At 37.0% G+C, this 25,756-nt stretch overlaps 1 protein-coding gene across 3 annotated transcripts in view; it reads right to left on the bottom strand.

Annotated features, from left to right (window-relative positions):
* Window positions 1-615: 615 nt before the first annotated feature.
* The window catches only part of AFG1L (AFG1 like ATPase), a 65,288-nt gene continuing 40,147 nt past the window's right edge, over window positions 616-25,756 (bottom strand). For 2 of the 3 annotated variants that reach the window (XM_080342170.1, XM_080342171.1), the window contains 6 exons: window positions 23,826-23,908; window positions 20,322-20,392; window positions 19,965-20,065; window positions 3,787-3,927; window positions 2,041-2,154; window positions 616-1,308 (listed from right to left, as the gene is read on the bottom strand). In XM_080342170.1, coding sequence (XP_080198296.1) covers window positions 1,180-1,308; window positions 2,041-2,154; window positions 3,787-3,927; window positions 19,965-20,065; window positions 20,322-20,392; window positions 23,826-23,908 — 639 coding nt within the window. In that variant the 3' untranslated portion in view covers window positions 616-1,179. The remainder of the gene's footprint in view (window positions 1,309-2,040; window positions 2,155-3,786; window positions 3,928-19,964; window positions 20,066-20,321; window positions 20,393-23,825; window positions 23,909-25,756) is intronic. The other variant, XM_080342172.1, reaches the window with a different exon arrangement.

Here is a 25,756-nt window from a genome sequence, read left to right as displayed (position 1 = left end):
TCAAAGAAAAATCCTCAATTTCTTTTCCTCCCGAAGATTTAGGGCAATCTTTTCAGTCCATCTGCATAATACTTTTCCCTGTTCAGGGTTTCTAACTATGCTCTTAAAATGACTTTTTATAAAAACACACTATAAGCCAATACATGCAATACCGTATTTTGTTTCAGTTAGATTAAAACCAAGAATGACACAACTGCATTTTTAACTAAAAGAAAGTTTCCAGCTACAAACATGAGACAGGCGACGTGTTTTGAGGTATCAGTTAATACCCCGTCTGTCTTCTCCATAAAACATATTCCTACGGCAACACGATGAATTGCCTCAGCAGAACCATGTACTGCACTCCCCAGATGAGTGGAGGTGTCCCAGCAGCAACTGAAGGTTTGGTATAGATGAAACCTGAGAAAATTCAGGTTACAGATACATGACTGGTGTAGAGGCACCATATCCAGGCTTGCAAAAACTGCAGAATTTAGGAAGAGTATTAACTTGTACTTAAATGTTACAGTATACCCTGTCTTATCATAGTTTCTTTTCCCATCCATGATTACTTAGATCGTAATCCTGTGCGGTTTCATGTACCCTCAAGCTGTTCTCCAGGGTTCTCTTGTGGTTTTAGTTTTCAATGAACCAGACTGAGCAGCTGCCTGATTACAAGAAACTCTTGGACTCTGAAAGTCAGCAGATGGCTACACACAGAAAATAGGAAAAAAAACCCCAGAATACACTACAGAGAAATTCCAGGGTTCTAGCAAGGACCTATACAATACCAGGAGTTTCATAAAGAAAGCACTTGATTTCTCTTTTGTGCAAAGTGCCATGACAGCACGACAGGAACCACAAAGTGCCCTCTTCCCATTACATCATAAATCTACTGGGAACCCTGCACGGCCCATTAACTTTGTCTCTAGACCAATTCTCCAGAAAAACTTTAATCCCATTAAATTTCCTGAATGTCAAAGTTATATTTTACAGAAAAGAAAATGAAGGCAAAATTTCACATGTCCACACACTGGTGGTACAGAAAAATAACTGAGTCCTCATGTTTTAAATGCAAAAAACAACTGATGAAAGAGAACATGGTCCAGATAAAGTGCAATTATCATTTCAGTTGTGCTAAAAAGCTTTCCAATTCTGTAATTTTAGTTCTTGGTGACTTTATTAAACTTTTAATTATAACTATTTTTTGCTTCTGTCCCCATCTTTCCAGTACTGTTCAGTTTGCATTTCTGTGAGCCGTGAGACAGTGCGCTGAAAGGCAAAGATTTCTTCTTCTCCTGTGAACATGGAGAGTCCTTTGGCGGAATCCTGCGTTAATACACAAAAACAGCACCACAGAACTGTGAGAGATGTAGCTGTACTGAAGTGCATCCTATCTAATTCCTCAGGCTGAGCGCTTCACAGGCTTTGACAATGCAAGACAGCAGTGTGGCACCAAAAAATAAAATTAACATCCCAAAATTAAAGAAAAGCACCTATTTCAGCCAGATGATCTTCTGAAGGAACACGACAAAACAATTACTTGGGTTTAAAACAACATGATGACATGTTAACCACCTGCTTTCACTTTTCTGATGACTATTTGTATACTGATTTAGACATATCATTTAAAAATTCATTAGCAGTAACTAGATTATAAGGAAAAGGAAAAACAGAATAAGCAACATGCAAAATAGTACTGTTTGTGAGAATTTGTGAGGTAGTGCTATACAGTTTAAGAAGAGGTAGAACAGACCATCTTTTACTTCTGTATTTTAAATGTAGGAGGTAAACTTAAATCAGTATTTTCATACATGATTGAACAGATATAATGATTAAAAAATGACCCTAAAACTTAAGCAAAATGGTTTTATATATTGTGACATTTTGGCTACGAATAAATAACGTAACATGTGATTATGAGAGCAATAGATACACTGCAGAAAAAGCAGCAAATCACTAGCTAAATGTTGACTTGAGTCCTCTTCCTAAAATGCTGTTGTAATTATGAGACCAAACCCAATTTTGTTACAAAAGGGAGAGGATGTTAATAGCATGTACCGGGCTCAAGTCCAAATCATCCATCAACACTCTGTTGTCCTCTTGCTCTCCACTGTCATGTTCTACCAGGAACAAGCTTTGGAGAGGAGTCACTGCAGAACAAACAATACGCACCTGAGAGAAGGAAAACATATCATCACTTGGGCTTTACAGAAAGGGGATAAAATACTTGTTTTATGAAAAGCAAACTTCAAATTACGACTTTTCCCCCTCCCCCTCAGGTATTTCCTTTTTCTGTTATTAGCACTGCTGTTACAGATTTAACTGACTCAGTCATTTGCAGTATTAACCTTACAGGATTTTTTTCTCAGTAACAAATCATGTAATTTTATTTGGAGAACAGCACAACTGTGCTATTAAATACTCATACAAGCAATGAGTTCACAATCAAGTTTACTTTTTAGAACAACAGCTATAAAGTATTAGGAACCAGTGTTTTCTTTCCCCTCATAGTTAGATTCCTCTCAGTAGGTAAGTGCACTGCATACATATTTCCATCTAAAGAATGTTTACATTCCAAATTTACCAGAAGGCTGAGTGGAACCACGCTTGCTTTCACCTACACTACTCAAGTGTACATTATTTGCTAATAACAATAATGATGCTGTTTTCAGGTCTGCTAGGGGAAGATACAACATGCAGTGATCTAGAGTATCTCCTGGGGGGCTGCAATGAAGACAGGCTGAAATATTATTACAGAACACTCAAATATGCTCTCTTGGGTAGTTTTTCCAAACTACTTGTGATGGGAGTTTAACACTTGTGGTTTTCCTGTGGAGGAAGTAACAGAAAGTGGCTGATCGCTTGCAGTTCTTAATGATAGCATGTAGATAGAGCAGATCACAACATTCGCCCCCCCCCCACTATTTCTAACACACTATTATTAGTTTATAAATATTAGCATGTCCTCTGAGAAACTATCCATTTACAAATCACAAAGCACAAAGAATCTGACTGACTTGAAGGAAACTACTTGTATGCTTAGTTAGTTCAATACCTTGCTGAATCAGGACCTTTCTGATCACCTTGCCAGGACATCCTTGAAAGACATCTCAATTGATATTTCCTGATTGCATAAATATTTAAGTGTGTGCATATATAATCACACATAAGATAGGGTTTCGTATCTTTTACTACTTTTTAAAAAATAATCTTAAACATTAACTTCTCTTTGTTTTAGCAGTGTTGATTTTGCTTCCATGATTGAAACCTCTGTAAATCCACATGAAGCGCTGCATTTATCTTTACGATTCCATTAGCAATTCTGCAACCTAATACAAAGTCTACAATGACTGTGTTTCCTTCAAAATTAATAATGTAACTATGCTTTTAACTCCTCAGTACCCTGTTCAGGAAGGCACCGATACCTGACCAACTGCCCACATGTTAAAATTTGCTCCAGTACAGTTGGCAGCACAATCTTTCATTATTAAAATAGTGGTTTTCCTGAGTTAGAAAAGAAATATCATCCCTATTCATGACAGGCAAATAAGCTCAGGCTTGTACTTACGGTCATGCTTAATACTCTCAGAAATAATAAAAAAAACCCCACCACCAGCTTATTGCCTTTACTGGAATGAGGCCTTTCTTGTGAACCAGGAATGATGTTTCTTTGCAGTGCTTGTTTATCCCACTTATGTTTTCCAAATAATTACTACAGAAAACCTTACTTCAAATAAAATACAACAGTCAGGTTTTAGGGCTCCCAGTATTATTCCCGCACATACAGGAAAGGCTTATTCTCACCTTATGCTCATAAAAGGTATCAATGAGAGTAATGAAACGACGAGCTTGGGTCCTTTTTGCCATTGTAAGAAGTGGGATGTCGCGAACAAAGACCGTGTCAAAATGCTTTGATATCTCCAAATAGTCACTGGCCCCAAGAGGCTGAAACAAAAGAAGCCGTAAGAAATGAAAACCCGTGATAGAATGACACATAAACGCTGTACCTTGAAATACTAGAATTACAGAATAGATCATATTCTTATTTTTGTTCCTTCACATCTCTCTTCTTGAATGCTTGTTTGTCCTTACTGACATAGGTATATATGGGTGCTCATTCATACTGTCAACTTTACCTGAACAGTCTCTGATAGTTAAAAGCATGGCTCTTTTGCATCCTGACAATGTTAAGATCTCTTTGACAACCTCAAACAAAATAATCACTATGAACTATAATCCATAGAGGAAAAGGAAAAACATAGTTAAGCTACTCAGTCAACCTTAATCATAGTTTGAACAGCTATCTGAACAGATGCTTTTCAGCAGCAAGATTTTAAAATGCAAATGCAGGGGCCAGTTAGTAAATTGTAAGCAGAGCTGTATTTGGTTCACCTAAGACTAAACCAGACTGAATAAAAATCTAATGTTCTAAGTACTGAAAGCAGCAGGAAACAGGCAAAAATACAATTTTGTAGCAGTTCCTTTGTTCATGGTTTCACCTGTAATGATGAAATAAAAACCCTTAATAAGAGCTTGTTAGCGTCTATTTGTATATCTAAACCACCAATAGAAGATATGCAAAAATAGCAGTACCTCATTAAAGTACCCATTCAAATACATTCATTTAAAACGACTTTTTTCCATTACATGGAAGGTAACATTTTTCAGCAAGATCTAGCCTATGAGTACTGTAGGCAGTATTTTATCTTGAGTTATTAGGTCATTGTATTTAGCAGAAAAACTTCATATGCCTGAAATGCATTCCAATTATTTTAATTGTGCAAGTACTTCAGTACCCTGGATGTGACTACTTCATAGAGCAAGATCAGCAGCATTTTGCAAGATAACGTTACCACTCCTTCCTCAGCTAATGAAATGCGCTGTACCAACAGGATAATATGGTTATGAAGCACTGCAATACCACTCATATCTTAAAAACAGGATATTTTCTCTAACTGAAACAGCTAGACAAATTTGCTGTAGGCCAAGAATAACTGCTTAACTAGAAGGCTTCTGCAAGAAGTTATTTTGAGTGATTATTAATTGCTGTCCACGACCAGGACTTTGGGGATTATTTAGATGCAAGAATGAAAAACCCGTAGAAGTGGTCTATACGCAAGCACAGGAGAATGCAGCCCTGATGGCATTCCAGAAATTCTTCTGAAAATTAATGGGAACAAGCCAGAGCTGCTCACTAGCTACCCCTGGCAGGTATTAAAGCATCTGCCTCTAAGCCAGTTCTCTCATTCACAGTCTCAGGAATTACCCTGCTTTCCCATTCATGACCATGCAACTTCCCCACGGCATCTATGGAAAAGAATTATTACTGAAAACTTGGAGTGTTTTAGCAGTGTTTAAGAGCATTACATACTAGATCACCTCCTCAAAGTTATATATATATTGTTTATTTTCTCTCTCCATTTCAATCCCCCAGCCACTATTACAGACTTCTTAACAAGAAACTAACCATCGTGAGGGCCACCAGCAACATCTTCATCCATCAACTCTGAAAAAATCTCACCTGGACAAAGAGCAGCTGAACTTGAAATGTTTTGATGAAATAAAGCATGAAAAGGTTAAAGAACGTGAAAGGAACTGCTGGATGGCAACATGACAGAGCTGAGCCAGAGCACACCTCACCTTCAGACACAAGTAACAGCCACTTGGACAAGCGTCACATCCAATGCAAAACAAAACAACAGGAGCACTAAAAGCAACACATACTGGGATGCTGCTGGAGATTTTAAGATTGGTGGGAAGCAAATGGTTCAAGCAACAGTAATTTTTATTCCATACTTAGGACTGAAGTACTGTTAAGTACAGAGAAGATGAAGCACGTCTGTGTGCTGAGTACCTGAAAGGGACACCAACACTGATCTAATTGTACGTGGGAAAAAAAAATAGTTTCTCCTGGCTCTCTTTAGATAAGTAAATACAGACATCACTGCTATTCAGGTTCATTCTTTTATCAGATGAAAAGCCAAAGCACCCTTCTGCCAAAGTCCAAAACCCCGAGGAATTTCTGTCTTGCCCCAAAGTGGTATACATTTTCACCCAAACCATGAGTACACCCTTCTCATTTCAAATACAAAGTATCAAATATTAAAAGCTGTTTCCTAAGACAAATAAATAATGATTAAAGGCTTTAAGCTTTTGCAAAATCTGCAAACTGAAGTGCCCAACCACTGTGCTATACATCCAAGAATGTGGTGGGCACCTTGGTGGATATCCAGATGTGAAAATGAAGAACCCAGGCAGTCGGGTAGAGGAAACAGGTGGGGGACAAAACCAAGGCATTTCAAGCGGGAAGAAAGGAAGATGAAATACTTCTTTTGCTTTTTATACAGACATAAACATTCATAGAGGATTACAATATGCATCTTTATCACAGCCAAACAAGAATTTGATCTACTTCAGCAGTGCAAAATGCAGGCAATTCAGAAACTCCTCTAATTAAGGACATAAAAGGCAGATCATTTAGAGCTGTTTAACAAGAATTTCTGAAACACCTACACCAGTGCTAAGTGATAATATTCCGTAAATGTTGGCAGAAATGTGCCTCTGGAGACTCCAAAAATCTTATGATCAGAAAGATGTGAGCCTAGCAGCCATGAGTATTTTAATATAGTATGTAGCTCCCTGCAAAGACTCAAGTCTGGTGAAACACAACTGAAACTCCAGGTCAGCCCGACTGTTATTTGTGGCTCAGCTGGCATCAGCTGTAGTTCTTTATACAGCAAAGTTCTCAAACCCTCTCTTTTTTAGAGTTCAGAAAGACATAACCCTGAAGATGAAAACAAAGCTTTTAATCTTGTTCTCAACATGACTTACTGTCATATTGGACAAGTCCTGTAATTTCCTTCTGCCTTACTCTACTTACTGTAAAAAGAAGGAACAACCAACAAATTTGCACGTGCTCTGGGGACAGTTTAAAACCCTTTTTGTATTCCTCTAACCTTGCTATTGGCCCAGTTTCCATGCTGCCTGCAATTGCTTCAAAGCTTTTCTCACGCACCAGCTACACTCAAAATGCCCCAATGCAGGAGCCCATGACCCAGGGGCACCCTGACAGCTTCTCAAGCCACATTCTCACATGCCTGTTGCCCTTGCAAAACTGGCATGGGCATCCACGTACCAGCTCTGTGCCACAGATAAAAGAGAGACAGGGAAAACGGGCTCAAGCGCAGGTTACACCACTGCTAGAGGTTCTGGCTGTACAGTCCATATACAGCAGATTTCTGCTGTTCCAGCAGCCAAAACCTCTTCCCTCAACTTCACAGCACGGCCTCCAGGCCCTTCTTCCTCACCACGCAGCAAGTACTGGTTGAGTCCTGACTGCCAACAACACAGGCTGGGGACAAGATGACAAGATGAACAGCATAGAGTCTTAGACACCAGTGTCCCCTGTGTGACCCTCCAGGGCTGAAATTCATTTTATGAACCTCAAGCAGTCACACAGAGTATTCTGTTTTAGTCAGTAGCATACACGAAGGTATTACCTCCTCTGAAGGTGCTAATGAAGCTACAAATCCTTCTAATATTGACACACATATATATAATCCTCTTATTAAAAGTTTAGCCTGATTAATCTGGTCCTCGGAAAAACATTCTAAAAATAACAACTTGATTTGGTGTGTGTTTCACGTACTGTCTGATCTTTTTGTATTTCATTAATTATCAATCAAAACTCAACTTCAGAACCATAACGCATTTATCTAACAACTGTCACTTAGCATTTGTTATGAGCTCCTTTGCAGGCTGCATTTTTTTTTTTTACAAAAGCATTAACAGATAAGAATCTTTCTCATGGCATTATTGTTCCTGCATGTGTATATAAGGTAAAAGCGATGTAGGTTTTTGTCACTGACTCTGATGCCAGGAGTCAGTATTTTACAGGCATCATACTAATGCAAAACGCATTAGCACTAGCATGGGCTGCCTTGCTGACACTATTTACTCCACTTCAGCCTGCTTGACTGAGTTCTCACCTTCATTTGTTTTTGTCTCGCTGTCTACTTAATGCATTTTCAGCTATCATCATCTCAGTTCAAGTAGGATGTTTATTATTTGGAGCTCTCTGTGGACTGTTTTAAGAGTTAGTCGTCTCCCATTTCTATTATATATGCCATTTAATTAAAGTATAAAGCATCCTTCTTCTTTGTTGACTCATCAATGACAAAGTAGCTCATCGTTTAGAGGTTGTCTGAAGAATACATAATGCTTTATATATGTTAGAAAAAGATGATGTTGGAAGATATTCCAGGGCCAGTTCCAATAACATCCTGAAGAGCTGTGATTGACAATAGCTACAATTTAGTGCAGACACCCCAACACTCCAAAACTTCCTAACACTAAAATGCAGTTCAAGATTAGATATTATTCACAACTTAGATATTAAGAAATTATAGAGCCCTTTCTGTAGTTTCCACAGGAGCCATGCCCTATCACTGCGGTAATATTTCAAGATCATAATTCAAGAAAGGAACAGAAAAACCTGGGCATGATCTACAAGGCAGTTGCATGCTGAAGTTTTAAAAAAATAGAAAAAAGACTAAGATAGTTAAGGCACGGCTAACAATGAAAAAAATTTACTGATGGCAGTACAAAGCTATTGGGAAGCTCTGTAAGTTACAGGCAAAGATAACAAGTTAATTTGAAGCATTATTAATAAACTGAATTTAATTAAGAAGGCAATTTCTTATCAAGTTTTACTGAAGGTTTCTCGTGGCAAAATTAAAAGGTATGTCGTTGTGTAATTATAAAACACATCAGAGGGCATACTGAGGAAGGATTAAAATAACATGCAGTTTTGCTTTGGAGCTTCCTAACTAAGCACTGTGAATTACCCTGCAACTTTCAAATCTTTATTTTAAGTTGTTTGAACACTACTTGATGTGAGGTTATACAACTTGTTTGTTAAATTATTCACAAATTGATTTATTATTATTTCTTTTAAAATATTCTTTAATGTACATTTTAGTTACTAAGAGCAAAGACACAAAAAATAAATAGATCAATGATGTTGCCAGCAGTAACCACACAAATGAAAACTACATTTTAAAAACATTATTAAAGCTAAAAAGTCAGACACAGATGTCAGGCAGCAGTTGCCTGTGCACCCTTAATCTTTCTCTCTTGCATATATGCAACAGTCTTGACTTACATTACCTGATGCTTCCCCTTCTCCCTGGACCTTTGACCCACCAGTATTCACAATAGTGATTCTCATATAAAACACACTTGGAAATAAGTGTTTTGTCCTCATTCCTGGTGTGTCACAAGATGTAACTTTTCATGGACTTTTCAAATACTTGTGTGGAAGAAGAATTACGCATTTCTTCTTCGGCTTTTATTACCACAACAGCTACGTACTTCACCTGCAGTAACAAATTTATCTCTACAAGAAAGTGAATCAAGAAAGTGATACTATCTCCATTTTACAAACAGAGGACTCAGAAATTAAAGTTAAAAGCATATGTGAGCTCTTGATGCCATGTTAAGGACCTCTGAAAGCTGTTTTTTCAGGTTTCATGGAACACCACCAACTCAAAATACAACGCTCACTTCAGTGAAAGTCATGACTATGGCAGCCTAGGACTCAGTGCCTCAAGAAAATTGCCCAGAAAATTAATATTACAATTGCCAACAGTGAAAAGGTGGGGTTTTGGCTGGGTTTTTCTGCTTTTGAGTGTGCATGTGCACCTGGCACAGACTGTGGCAGGCAGCATTCAGCTGTATGTGATCGTGTAATTACAGTATCACATAGGCACTACAGTAATGGTCATTGCTATGTAGAAAGAGGAACAAACTCAGATAACACAAGCAACAGTCTGGAATTTCCCAACTGCATTTTAGTGTTCATAGCACCTTATCCAATACCTACTGCACATCCCTTATGGAAGTTGTTTTCTAGCTTTGACACTCACGTGGATGATCAGTAGAGCAAGAATCTGAGATCTATAAACCCTGGGGTAGATGATTTTTCTGGATCAAGCACAGCCCCCCTCTATCTCCCGTCACCTCATCACAGAATCTTGGTAAGAACCAATTTTGCTTGATTTTACAGCAAAAGATTTTTAGTCATGTTTCCCATAGCACAAAGTTGTTTCAGACCTTTGCTTTTCTGCTGATTAAGAAGATGCTTGTGACCTCCAGCTTTTTCCCATATTCATAAACAATTTTACACGCATGTATCACAATGCTATCTAACTAAAATAGTGCTGTTCTGTTCCTGGTCTTTCTTTGGGGTGACTGATGTGAGTGAGGTTCTCAATTCTACTTGTTTTTCTTCTCCTGTGGGAAAATACATGTCATTCTAGCCTAGACTCTCCCAAGTGCACCTCTTCTGCAACTGCTCTACCTGAGTTCATTTTCCTGCACACAGATGAATACTGCTTTAGTAATCAATATTTGCCCATTTCCCCACTTTATCCCAATGGAGTTGAAAAGTCAGCCTCACCAGAGCACATTCCCATGTTCCTTCATCATTCAGCACAACCACTCCTGCCTTAGAAGAGCTTATCTACTCAACAGGGACTGACATCCACTCTGAAGCTACAAGAAGTGAGATGTCTCAAAGACCTACCAGCTGCTCAAGGCTGGCTACAGACCAGCAGAACAATAAGAGGCGCATTTCTACTCCCAGAGCCCTCACTGTGCAATTTCCAGTTCCAACTCCAAAGCATTTGTCAATGAAAAGGTCTCCAAATATAGTTAAGGCTTAAATTAAAAAAAAAAAAAGTTTCTTTTGCTTTGTACAGTAAGCAAACAAGCCAACAATTTCAACAGGGATAAGCAGATAAAACACAAAAAGCCATAAGGAAATATATATACATCAAAATTACATTTAAGTTCATCTTAAATAAGCTACTAGATCACAATTCAAATGATCTTTTAAGTTTTCAAAAGAACCTAGAAACTATGGGAATTAGGTTTATAGATCATTCTGTTTATAGGTCTATTTAAATATTGGCACTTACTGATAAGATTTCAAAACCTCTTTGTGTATTCCTTGATCTACAAAGTACAGGATCTAAAACCTCAAGGTTTATGCAGCTTTCACTAAAGTGAATGCTTTCTAAAATTAAGCCCTGATGCACACAAAATAAGGTATAAAGCAGAAAGGAGGTCTGACTAACAATATTATTAAATTACTATCTGAAATAAGTTTCTTAAGTGCATTTTACAAAACACACTTGGCAAGTTAGACAAGGCTTTTTTTTTGGTGGAGGGGGTATAGAAACTGACTACATTCTTAAAGCAAATGTAGCTAATGAGAGACACACTCTCAGCCCAGAGCTTGAGCTGCAAAAATTAATCTCCTGCTGTGAATAAAACTAAGATCAAAATCAAACTAATGGAAACAATTATTTTAAACAGTTACTGAAAATAGTCTTCACTTCCAAACAACTCCATGGGATGTTTATTTACAACTACAGCCAATAATCTTACAATCCTAAAGCGACACCAAATTATATATACAGCAGATACATTTAGCTTACTTTTTAATGAAGTCAGTTCCCTCAAAATAACTCAGAACCATTGAACTGCAAATACAGCTGGGTTGTGTCATCATGTAGGAGAGACATTCGATTGACTTAAAAGCAGACGCTTGCACTCCTAAATCACTTGTTGCCTTTGAAAATGGTGACTTTGTTTTTTTTTAAAAGCTTGCTTACATCTTTCATTTTGAAGCGCAAGCTATTCAAGTTAGGAACCACATCTTGCTCCTCATCTGTAGAATGTGCCTATTGCAATGGAACCACAACCTATCAGAAACTGCCGCTTCTTTGTTGTGATAATCTATACAAATACTGTGTTTTGCCAATCGCGGAAAAGCTAAACAACTTCTGAAAAAAACCAAACCAAACCAAACCAAAACCAAAACACAGTAAGATAACCTTTTACAACATAGATATTAAATTAATTTTCTTAGCTTTGTTATGCTGTAGTTTGCCAACACTTAGTAATCCAAATTCCCTTGCCCTGTTTTCCAGCTCAAAGTGGAAACATGTCCTTATTTAAATTTCTTTAAAAATAATAAACCTCATAGACTCATGTAGCCCCATATCCTCTAGTAGCAGCCAGAGGCAGTTGTCTAGGGTGAATATAGGAATAGGATATGCATATCACAATAATTTGCTGATATACTCTCCCAGGTACCAGCAACTTCTTGTTCATGAACTTCCCTGCATTTCTGTATTAAACCTTCTGCATTTAACACGACTCTTTGTTCTTTAGTTTACCCATCCACAAAATCAGTTTTATAGACATAGCCTCCCATGGTGTTAAGACATCATGTTAATTGATACTTGGTCGTTGGATAAAAGGATATATTTAATTACCTAATGAAAAGACTAGAGCGTCCATGAAACAAAGTTATTCAATCTTTGTAAAGAAAAGGTTAAAATGTGTTTGAGTACACTACAAAGTCCGAATTCCCAGCAGAGGGCAGTAGTTGCTACACACAAGTGAGAGGAAGACTGTAAAAGATAATATTGTGAGGAAGACACAATCTCTTTACTCCTTAAGGACTTTGGAAGGTTACCTATAAGGTACACTGTTGTCTAAATTATTTATACCAGATCAAGATTTAAGACAAAGTGTCACAATTATCAGTTTTTAAACAAAATTTTAAATGGGAAGTAAAGAAAGAAGACTGGCAGAGTGTGATTTTTCTAAGGCATAATGAAAACAGAGCTTTATGTGTAAACACAGAGAAATGAAACCACTGTGATGCAGTAGTAAGACGTAGATTTGCATGATTGCTAGTTTAGGATACTGAGATTTTAAAATCAAGTTAATGCATACCTTTTATTTTTAAAAGTATTTTCATCTGAACTTTGGATATACATCCAACTGCTGAGAAAAGGGATAAGGGAAAAAAAAAGGTTTTAATAAACATGTTGCTGAATTCAAGTTATCAGGCCTGACCATCTGAAAAGCCTACTAGAATTTGTCAAGGACAATTATAAACTGTATTTGCTTGTCAAGAACCACGTCCTTAGGATTCACTATGGTGGTGATTTTTCATTCACACACTAACTCAATGAAAAAATTAACTAATCATGGTTTTTTGCAACAGTCTAACTCCATTGGTAAATGTGTCCTTCATTGTAGAGACAGAGAAACTGTCAGGAAGAAATTAATTAAAGGCTACAAAGAACAGAGGAGGATAATGTTAGCACTAAAATCCAGGAACTATAGGTCAAGTCCTGTTCAGTGTTTCTCCCAGTCTTCTCTGGCTACATTTTGTTCATTTTATGGAGTCTTAGCAAATGCTAGGATAACAAACATTTTGATGAAAACTGAGCATAGTTCTCCTGGACGATGAGCCTGGAGAAGCACATTTACTGGGCTGCATTCCAGTGAGCAGGTAACTACTTTCAAGCCACAACAAGCGCTACCGTGTGCCACACTGTGACCTCCTGTGTCAGATCTGGAAAACTGCTTCTCATTTTGCTCTAAAGCCACTAAAGTAAATCAATATCCCCTTATGCAGCATTTTTTTTTAGTTTTCCATGTGTCCACACTGAACTAAATTAGCTGAAACATGGCTTTCTCCTCAACGGGGAAACTACGATTTAAAAATCGCTGTAAACAATACTGTAACAAGTGCTGATTTGCTATTTTCATCTATTCCTTATTGGCTGACATTTCATGAAATCATGTGACACCAAAGTGGAAAATGTTCTAATATTTCCCTTTAAAACAGAATTTTGATTTTATTTCAAAGGAAACATCACCGAATTTGAAAAAAGGTTTTACAGACTGTTCAGATGAAATGACGCATTACAAAAGTTACTGTCTAAATAGGTAATAATTCGACCCATTTCAGAGGCATCCCCTTAATCCTACACCAATAAACATAAACAGAGTTTTTAAGTCTGAATGTTCACCCCTGTGGACTGCACAGTAACAGTTACCCAAGACCAGACCATAAGAGATATCATCACAACAATGTGAAAGCAGAGTTACTTGGCTAATAAACTATCTCTCCAACATAACAAAAGCATTTAGCCTTTCACATATTGACTCTTGCAAAACTTAAATTCTTCTTTCTGGAACCATTAAAGGTTATGGATGGCCGAAGGAATCAATTCACCAAGTTCTGACTACGATGTTGTTCGTTCACGCCGCAAAGGCTATTGAGAACCATATGAGCACCGGTATATGCCAGTTTCAAAAAAATTCCAGAAAAATATCTTCTAAGACATTTTTGCAACAATCCAATATTAAAAGAAATAACTTCTTAAAACAACTGATTCCTTTCATTACATTCACTGATGCCTCTACCTTAAATTACATACTGGTTTTGTAATTATGAACCAAATACAACAGAGGAAATAAATGTAACCACAACTATTTGCATTAACTAAATAAAATGATATTATATTTTGAGTTGTTCTTGCTCTCTTGTATTTATTAGATGTGAAAAATGCAAACAAAAGCCTAACCAGAGTCAATATCCACCTTCCACTGTGAAACCAGCTTTCATCTTGAAACTTCCCCATTCTGAATGGATGCCTCAAACCGACTTCACATGGACATGCATCTGTGCGTGTGAATGAGTATTCATTTTTTGGTGAATTACTGTATTTCTGAGACTAAGGCTATTACATATCTTGCTCCTCAAGTTAAGACTTTTCTTTAGAAGTGGCTCAGTGAGAAGTTGTTGTGCTTCCATGCTGTGGTACAGGAACGTCAAATTTGAAAGAAAGATTGCTTGGTATCAGGGAAATGTCTTACACGTGTCTTGTGAAACCCCACCCAAATCCAATAAATTTACAAATCTCAGAAAAATGCAGACTGAGCTCACTGCACAGACTGATAGTAGACTAAGAACTGTCCCAAAAATCCCAAAAGCCTGAGGAGGCTGAGTGCAGGTTATCCCCTTGAGACAGACTGGGCATGTTCCCCCGCCAGTTGCTGAACTCGCGACACTTGCCAACAGGCAGTGTGGACCCTGTCTCTCTCACATCTCTAGTTCTACACAATTTAAGACCAGAACAGATCACGTGATCCTTCAATTTCCTGAATTTTAGAGACAGCTAAGCCTAAGAACTAGTACTTGGGCTCAAACACAAGCACCTCTTCCTAAAATGACATCCAGTTTTGACCCAAAGCACAGTATAAGGAGGCTCTGCCACTTCCTTCACTGTTTCAAATATGTGAATGACTGCTTTTTTTGTCCCTTTTTTTCTTTTTTTTTTTTTAAATGTAATCTAATCTCTGTAGGCTCTGGTTTTAATTATGTCTTCTTCTGCTAGCTTTGGGAGCCCGTTAATATCTGTATTTTTTTTTCCTGTGAAAATGGCTGTACCTTATAAAATCATCTTCCTGTCTTCTTTTTAATAAGACAAACAAATTGAACTCTAAGTCTGTCATCTGAGGGCACAAATTCTCCAGCTTAAATGGTCTGTGGCTTTTTTCAACAGCCTCTTCAGCTTTTTCAATGTCTTTTCTAAAATTCTGATGTCAAAATCACATCTAACATTCTGCCATCGATCTGAGAGGTTTTTAAAATTAAAATAATCTTTGTACCCTCCTGTTTATTTTCACCCTAACCATCCCAGATGAAATTAGGTCTAATTGCCCTAACATTGGACCAGAAGCTCCTTTTGAGCTGTTTGTCCTTACAATACTTAAAGCTATTTCCAAGCCACTATACCCAGGACACAGTCTCTTCCTCCTGTAGGTATGACTTGTGTTCCCAATTTCTAGATGTAAAATTTTGTGTTTGCTTATATTTAAAAAAGCCAAACCAAAACATACCCTCTCCATCCTCCCCCAAAATCTCAGTTCTGCTGAGAAATAAACTGCATGCAGCATCCTAGTTTTCATCACTCCCCCCCATGCACACACCTTTCTTTGTACTTAGAGCAAATTGTATCAGCATTTATGTTAAATTCAAAACTGCTGGGGAAAAAAAAAATATTGTACTGGGCCTAGTATAAAAATGTGCTCATTAGAAACGAAACACCCAACAATAACCCTTCGGTAGTAATTATTTCTATATGTTAGTTAACTAACTTCACAATCCATTTAACAAATACTTTCCTGACACTGCATAAAGCCACTATCTTGGTAAGAAGAACAGCATCTACACAACTCAACCTTTTCCACAAAAATCAGGAAATTAATTTCATTTCCATTCTGTAGTTATCCACAGTGTGAATGCCGAACCAGCTTCTCCATTACCCTTTCTGGACTAAAATCTGGCCGCCAGCCTGCAGTTATACCAGTCATCATACTTGTGTGAATTTTGCTTGCTTATTTTTTTAATATTGGCACATAGGAGCTTTCTTCCAGGGCCATGGAATTTCTCTTGCACTCCAATATTTATCAAAAATAGAAAGCTAGTCAGTGATCTCAGTCTAGTTTTCTAGGACTCCAATGATTCAAAATGAATTTGCAGGCTATTTTTAATATGCTATTAACAGACTGAAAGTTATTTTATCATCCTTTAGTCAAACAAATATTTCACTCAGCTTCCCCTAGAACAAGTATTTTTTGCAAAACCTTTTCCCTTTTCCACATCATTATTAGAAGTTCAGCCATCTCTACCTAAGAATAAGCCAATAACACTGAGATAATAAAAACTGTAGCAAACCTCCCATTTTACTTAACAACAAAAAGTCTCATAGCTGAGCAGACATAATATTTGTCCATGACATTTAGTTTCTCTTTATTTTTCCCACACTTCATAACTAGCTGCGGTTCATTCTATATTATTTGATTGTCTCAACAGTGACACAGGACACACATTTTACTCTCTTCTTCCTCAAAAAGTCCTTCTTGTTCTCTCCATTGTTTTTGTTTACACTTCCCTTTCAAATTAGTTTCGGTCATATTTCCCTTTTGCTTTTGAAAATTACCCTTCCTGAACACTCAAATATGTAATTCCCCTGTTTGGAAGTATCTTTTGGTTACACTGAATGGTAGAAAATCATAGAGAAGATTGTCCTTATGCAAGATAAATTCCCAGATGAATTCATCACTGTAAGCTCCCATAAAGCTGCTCAAATCAAATGACCCTGTACTGGATGCAGTACATTTTATGCTAGAAAAATCTCATTTGCAATTTTCAGGCTAATTAGATTCCACCATTTTCTGCATTTCATCTACAGCATAAGCTTCCCATACAATGGCATTTTTTTTCTTTATATGCTTTTTATAGCCAAGTGCTCAAAAAGCAATATACCTCATTCTCCATTTGCAACAGACTCCTATGAGTACTACACTCTTGGGTTTGTTAATTAGTAGACTGATTGATATGTATTCAAGATCCTTGTATTAATTAACTTTAAGGCAGGTACCAGTGTCTTTAATGTTGCATACTGTCCTTCACCTCTTTTAGCCATTCTGTCCTTAAGTAGGCTGAATTATGAATTGTCCCATGAGGTTTCAATAATATCAATTATATCTCATTTTTCACCACTAATGAGAATTTCCTATTTATCGTGCTTGTCACCAGGTCTTATCACTGATATAAATCCAACTGCAAATCTTGTTTTTGATTCTGCTATAAGTTTACTTGGCTCCTATGACACCAGCTTCAGATTGTACTTATCTAGCTAGGATGCTTCACTTGGGCTGGCAGTAAAGCCCCCTCCTGGTTGCTGCAGGCTCCAGTTTGGAAGATTTCCCACCCTGTGTCCCTTCAGACAATCTGCTGTCCCATGGGACTTTGTCCCCATATTCTGCACAAAGAAACTTGCAGATTCACCCAAGCCAAAGCCAACAAATTCCCCTGCAGCATTTTCTCTTGTGGATCTTTTTCATTACATCTTTCTTAGCCTCTTAGTTTCCTTTTTCTTAACAGTTGCACTCATGATGCCTGTCAACTTATCAACCATTTGGCACCACAAGCAGTACCAAACAGCTTTTAGCTATGTCTCCTACAGATTTCTGCTTTATCCATCTACAAATAGTTCCCACTATTAGCGAGCTTATTTGAAAAGATATGAATTACTTTAGACTTCCTCTCATGTTGAATGTCTCCTGACTTTGAGGGTTATTTTGACAACAAACCACCAGTTCACTCCTCCAGATCCTACCTATTCTTCCTTTTCTTCTGTGGCATCAGTAGGAATGACTTCCCATTCTGACTGTTAAAGAGAAGATACTGCACGTATAAATTTTTCCACCAAAGAATTAAAAAGTTTTCATTAAAAAAAAAAAAAGAAACCTGGTTTCATGGTTTGACAACTTATTTTTTCTTTCGGCTTTTAGTAGATTTCAAAGGCAACAGGGCAGGCAAATGCAGCAGCTGGCCAGGCGAGGTCTTAAATGCAGCTTATACCAATAGGAATTTTTTACTATTGCTATGAAGCGCTATAAAAGTTTACATTTGTGAAAAATATTGTATTAGAGGCAACTCAAGCCATTCATCCAAATTTAATGCACAATTCTGAAGTTCATGACTATACTTCTCTACCTATGAAGTGAGCACAGTGATACCACCTTACCAACACACTAACATAACATATATGAAGGTACATCAGTCACCTGAAGAGAAAAATCATGGCAAAATAAATAATTGAATACAACAATTAAAGGTAAAAACAAATTGAGCCATATAAATTATGATGAAGGAAGCTGCTTAAGGAAAACATTTATTGTCTGCCATGTGATTACTGCATTAGAGACTATCATAGTACATCTGCAGAAGGCATCTGAACTGAGACAGCAGACTTCCCAAGTCCTGGGTGATCACCATCAGAACAATCCTGTTAAATGATGTTTAACATTTCATAAGGATTCTCTTTACTTGTTCTGCAAACCAAGCACCTCAGCACTGTTACACCAAGATGGTCTGAACCCCACATCATTTAACAGGATCAGAACCTTCAGACCCCAAGTAGTGGCCGCTGCCACCTGAGCTACCAGAGCACTTCTCCTTAGAAGCAATTTATCATCTCAGTTAAGTACATAAGGCATTTATTGGACTAAAGAATTTTACAAGTGTTTGCTGACAGCACAGTTTGCTGATATATTAAGAAGCACAATGAAGAACAAGTCTCAAAACTTTTAGTGAAAAGCAAGGTGTTCTACCCATGACATACCTTCATTCTCACAGCTAACCGGCTTTGTCTGAAACTAAAAAACAACAGAGCCTAAAACCTACAGTCTGAAACGTAACCAGCGAAATTTCTGTCCAAATACTCATCAACTTGGTAGCTACAAGGAAGTGAAAACAATGTTATAACCAAAGGACTGGTCAGCATCCTGAATCAAAGGTGCTCTCAGCCCAGTTCAGAGTTGTGGCCATTTAACAACAACTTCAGGTGTCAGCAGAATGGTCACTGAAGTAGGATGCAATTTCTGGGGCACTGTATTCAAACCCATTGGCGGTCACATACAAATAGAGCTTTTCAGGAATCACATCCTAAATATTTGGCAGAGATTTTGGCAGTATTTAGCAAAATTTGGCAAATTCTGAGAAGAAGGCCTGGTACTGAACAGCCCTTGTATAGCTAGTTACAATTAAGGCACACAACAACAGCTTCACTCTAGTGCTGCCAGTATTACTACTCTTTTCCTTGAGTATCAACTTAAACCCCAGATTTTAAAAACTGTGTTTGAATGCTCTTTACATATTGATACATTGTGACTACTAATATTCCAGCAATTATGCTAACCCAGGCACATACGAGATTTTTGAACACAATCTGTAATATACTTAAGAGTGAATTTGCTGTATCATTAAAACACAAATTATTGTTGTTCTTTTGGGAAGCTGCGTTTTGTGGGTTTTTTTTCCTCCTGTTAAATTAAAAATCTTTCTGCCAAGTTAAAAAAACCAAACCAAAACAAAAAACAACAACAACAAAAAGAGCTTTTAATTTAGTATGACTTGTGAAAATAGCAAGTTTTTATGTTTGGGGTTTGTTTTTTGCAGGTTTTTTGTGTTTGCATTTTTTTTAAAAAACGGTGAGAAGTCTGAGCATTAACTGATCCAGATTTGACTGGGTACTCACTCTGTCGCACAGCTCTTCAAACGTGAAGTCTGCAATGGTTCCACACGCTTTATTCAGCCTCAGCTCTCTGCCTTGCACTTTTAGAATCCTTGGTCTAGTTACTATGGGAACATGAACAAAGACTCAATCTTCTCTGGATAATTACTATAAAATTCATCTCTTACAGATAGGAAATGCATAGCTTGATGAATAATAGCACATGATTCAACACATAAATTAGACAAAATGCTGATACAATGACTGCCACTTGAGTGTGGCATCAACCCATATACAGCAATGGAACTTATTAATTGGTCAGTGGAGATTGGGCATTGTGTTCTAAATGTATTCTCTTTCAAGAGAAATTAACTTACGTACAATCATTTTGTTTCTGAGCCAGCTCATCAAACAACTTATCCATGACAGCCTCCACATCAGCTTCACTTGTGCTACAGTGAAAAGAATAATAGAATATGAAATTAATAACACTTGAAGCCAACATCAAACAGCTGCCTGAGCCTGCTTAGCTTTTTGCCCATAAAAAAGAGAACAGGATGTTATGCTCTAAATACAAACATTAGATTTAGAATACACTTAAAAGTAGAGAATATTAACTCTCAGGTAGATGATTCTGCCTTATTTGCATACACTGAAAGACTTCTGTGTTTTGAGCTGTTTCCAGTAATGAGGCAATACAGGCACAGCAGATCCATTAACACTATGTGTACACAATGAGAAAAAAGGCTTCTGGCTCTATCTCGCATGCAAAATAAGAGCAAATAGACAAGGCAAGACAGTCAAGCACCTAAAGAAGTATCCTTTGAAATTTCTGAGAGGGGACTTTGTAAAATTAAATATTGGAGCAGCTTTCGGGGTTGGGGGAGGGGGAAGAACATCAAGTCAACTGATTGTATTGATCAAACAATTTGCAAAATTAAACTACGAAATTCAAAATAACAGCATGATCTCTGCTTTAGTAATTTTATCAGTTTTCCTCTCTCTCTGTTGCCAATACTATCTGGGAAAAGATAACTACAGAGAGTTAAAATGCAAAATATCTGTGCTGAGACCTGAAGCAAAGTTTATATTCATCTGCTAGTTGCTCCAAGAATTACAGACCTGTCTGATCAGAGAATATTTTTTGTCACTGGATGGGTTAGAGGGCATCTGAAAGATGATACATAATAATTCTAGCTGAGTTTGAAAGCTGAGTATAGTAAATTAATGCTATGCTAGACAATGAAGTGGAACTAGGATTTCTAATGCTTCGCTGAAGTTTGTATATTCTCATTTGGTGTGAAAACACTACTTTCATAGATCATGGAGGCACTCAAGTTGCATTGCTTCATGCAGTTCTACACCTCTTCTAAACAGTAAATGATGATCAGCATGTTACACAATTATTTTCCTGTTCATTAGGCCTTAAGCACCTTAAAAATGTTAACAGCAGAACTGAAATAACTACTTTTTAGCTCCAGCTTAATGATAGCAAACCTTGTAGATATAAACCTTGGGAAAAGAGAAAACCAAACACAAACACATACAAAAAAAACCCACAGCAGCAAAACCCAAACCTCTGCAGGTGTCATTCCAAACCCTTTTTTAAAACCCTTTTCTGATCAGAGTACATTAAAATTGTAACTTAAAAAATATTAGATCCTCTCAACATTGATATTTGTGTGCCGCTTTCCTCTGACAAAACAACAAATTAAAAGAAACAGACAAAACCTAAAAAGAAGTCATAAAAAGGGGGAAAGAATGCATATATATTTGAGAGTATGCACACATGTATGCATTGAACTATCAAAAAGTTTGATGTAAAGGCTACAAGAAGAAACAGCTGAGTGTGATACCTAGATGGATACTTGCACGTCACTGCCAAGAAAGTCTGTTTTGGAAATAGATACCTGAGATTGAGATCAAGGAAGTTGCTTTGATCAAGAATCTTGTAATTGTGTTAAACTGACTGCTTTCAGATGAGTGTCAAACAGCTTTAAGCAACCCTTAGTTGCATATTTTAAATTAAGAAAAGATTACACAAATTATGAAGCATCAAGAGGATTTTTAAAAAATTGTCATGGTGATACTACATTAATAGGTGAATGTAAACATGTTGGATAAGAACATTTTCTTTGCTAAATGAATGTCAAAAATCTGTAGCAAAATACTGTATAGTTACTAATTTTAAAACAAAAGAAAAAAGAATTCTCCACCTACTACACTAGTTCTGCAGGGTTGCCCCAATGAATGAGTTTGAACAGAAATATGAATAATTTCCTCAGAAAAAGCAAGGAGGATCAAATGAGTATCTTATTTCCATCACTAGCTACAGGATTTTTTTTTTTTTTCAATCACTGCTTCCTAATGATTTACACAACAAATTCTAGAGGTAATCGACATCCTTCCAATGAGAGAATATGAGACAAACATCACCAGTCTCTGCCATTCATTTGATCACAAGTTTTACAGCAGAACACCATGAAATACTTTGGCTGGGTATTGCTCCTGGGGCTTGCTCATGTTTCTTCTCTTCCAAGAGTTGATGCCATAGGCACCATGGGTAGCCTATTACCTGCTGGAAATCGCAGATGTGCTTTTCCTTTCTTCAGAGCACGGGCAGTGAGAAAATACTATGGTAGGTGCCCTTCACAGTCGGCAGAGTGCAGTGGGCACAAAAAGCAGAGCCGTAAGCAGGGCCAGCAACGCAGACATTGGAACAACGGCTACGATGAGCAATGGTAACAGGGAGGGAACACTAAGAGAACAGTGGCCATTTCAAACAGCACTTCCGAGCAGCCACTGCAAAACTTAAAGAAAAGTGGAGCCAGCCAAGAATACAGAACATACAGAACGTAGAACTTTTCCTGAGTTGATACAGTCACACTTTGAAGATACAGGACCTCCATCTGACCTGTTTTCCATATATAAAATTCTGTCATTTCCTTCCAGAAGCAAAGTTATCTGTTGTAATTCTCTTAGGCAGTACTCCTCCTTCTGGACATACAATTTCTAACTTTATTATAGAATGATTCAGACATACTTCATCTCAAATACCTATCACATCAATGAAAATACTTCACCTTTCTTAATGGAAACATGACTTTTAATCAAAACCATATGTTAGGTTGAAAGATACAACTGTTATAAAACTTATTTTAAGTTATTGTTGTCTACCTTGCTCAGGTTGTCATCGATTAAATAATATTATAAGAGCAAATACAAGATAGAAAAATGTCAGCAATGCAAAGGTTTCAAAGTTTGTTTGCTTTGTTTTAAAAAGAGGATGTTTCTATTAGGCAGATACATGCTGCAACCATAAGCATAACTGTGAACATATTTTAAATATATTTATTTGCAAATATAGAATAAAGTGCTAAAGACATTTTGTCATGATAAACAGAAACAGTCTGTCAAAACAGGAGGGTGTTGAGGTTTTTTTAATCCACAGCACTGGAAACACCCAACATTAAATGAATCCTTGTCATTGGATTTCTAGAAATACTTAATTACTTAAATACAATAAGGATGTTCTTCTATTATAAGAGAATTGTGCAATCTCTTACAAGAGGATATTCATTACTTTCTAACCATCTGTCACTTCAGTTCTCCAAACACCACACCTCCCCAAAAAAATCTAATTAGTTTTTATTCAGTCACACATTATAAATGATGCTACTGTGGATACTGAAAATGTAGTTTAATGAAGTTAATATCAAGGCATAATGGAAGGCGGTTTGCTGAACAAAATGGACCAGAAGGCAAAGAAAGGAAAAGTCACATTCTGCTAATTCTACTCTACATTTTTCACTTCCTATTGACTAGGAAATTCTTGGCTGATAAGAAAGAAAAAGAGGGCAAATACCATATCACAGATAAACTTACAGGTAGTAGAGTTTTCCAGCAGCGGGAAGCACTCGTTTCCTATAGTCTATGCCAGAATCAAGCTGGACTGTGTTGCAGTATTTCTACAGAGACAAAAAGGAATAGCTTTTCTGAAGCCAAAGCTGTATTCATTATTGTCCGTGTTAGAGGAAAGACACACTGCTGTGATAAACCATCAGCACGAAAATCATCTGCAAAACTGAAATCAAGATCACAAAATTGAAGACTCCTTCACAATTATCAAAGCAAAGAAACAAGCTGGAAATCATTCACATATTCCAAACAAAAAAGTAACCATTTTCAAAAGTCCATCACCTAGAAAATTAATATTGATTGGAAGCACAGGGAATAAATCGAGAGTGGATATTACCCCTTCTCTCTGGGTAGTGCTTTGTTGGGTGTGCGTGTGAAAATAATTATTTTCATGCTAAATAATACATATTTAGAAATAAAAAGTTAGGAGCAACAGAAGTTTAACAGATCACAATCAAATTCTAGCAGAGACAATTGAAACTACTTCTACTTTATAGACTAAAAATACTTTTCTTTTCCTTCTACTAAGAATATTAAAAATGTTATGAGTCAAACACCAAATATACAAACCATGCCAAGTCTTACTGCAAAATGGACTGAAGCATAAAGGGGAATAAACAAAGCTCTACAACAAGATTTTGTTTCATTTTTGTAATGTCTGAATTTACTCACAGGAGGACCTCCTTTTCTCACCCCCCACATTAAACAACCTGTAAGATTCCAAGTGTGATAGATGTGTTCCTGAGTAGTCACAATAATTGCTCCTCTTAGAAAACTCAAAAGCAGCTGCACTAAAAGGTGCTCTTTTTATGATTCAAGGCCTGAGGCTGAGAGCAAAATTATCACTAACCTCAGTGGGATCAAGAATTTACAACCCCTGGCAAAAGGAATAGCTCTGCTTATCTGTTACTACTACTGCCAACATACACAACTTCTGGATGTTAGATAGCCAGAGGCAAAAGAAGATATAAAAGAAAGGGAAGAAAAGTTTTAATATTTTAGGAAATATACCACTATCACCAATTTAATTAAAGCAATGAAACATTTTTTTTTAGGTAATACAACTCTATCAAAATTCTTTGGATTGCTAAAATCCACTAAACTACTCAGCTTCTTCACTGCACTATGAACTATTAGTTTATCTTTAACATTCTCATTAAGCATTTCATATTCTGTGTGTCACATTTTTCAAAGCCTCCTTAAGGCCATTCAAGTATCAAAATTGGAAATGTCAAATCTCATTTATAGCAACTACATTGCAGGAAGAAAAAACTTACATTTTAGAAGAACTATTATCAGTGATTTAAGGAACAATGGCCCTTTTGAACAAATGCATTGAATAGGACTTACAGATTACAAATATCTGCAGGACTGACTGTGATGACTCATTGCACTAATTTTTTGCCCTTGGCTACTACTGAAGGCTCTACACCTATTTTAAACCTCCAACTTCTCTGCAAAGATACACAGCTGAAGAAAGAAGGTGAAAAAAAGTCATCCTGAAGGCACAGAATCCCAGGAAAATCCATGTATCTTTAATTCCAGTAAGTGAAAAAGCCATGCTAATCAAATCATTATCTTGGGCTAAGGCTACTGCAAACACAATAGCATTGGTGCTACAATATTATTATAATCTATTCCCTTTCTTTTCATGAAAGCTTACAAAGAAAGAGAATAACAGAGCAGAAGAAAAAAGTTCCAGAGGCATCTAATAATATGCATGAGGGAGGGAGGATGTTTAAGCTTTTCTTCAGCATCAGTCTGGCAGTCAAGGCTAGAAGAAATATTCCTGAAATTTCACAGCAGCGCTGATGTACTTTGCTTTTCTTTGCCAGGCACTGATGCTCAGCTTCTTTCCACACAAAGTTTTATTTTTCTCAAGTAGTAGCTTAGCTCAA

The sequence above is a fragment of the Nesoenas mayeri genome (genome assembly GCF_963082525.1).
Source record: "Nesoenas mayeri genome assembly, chromosome: 3".
In the NCBI taxonomy this organism is placed as follows: Eukaryota; Metazoa; Chordata; class Aves; order Columbiformes; family Columbidae; genus Nesoenas; species Nesoenas mayeri.
Note: the sequence above shows the minus strand (reverse complement) of the source record. Positions and strands in the feature narration are given on the sequence as shown.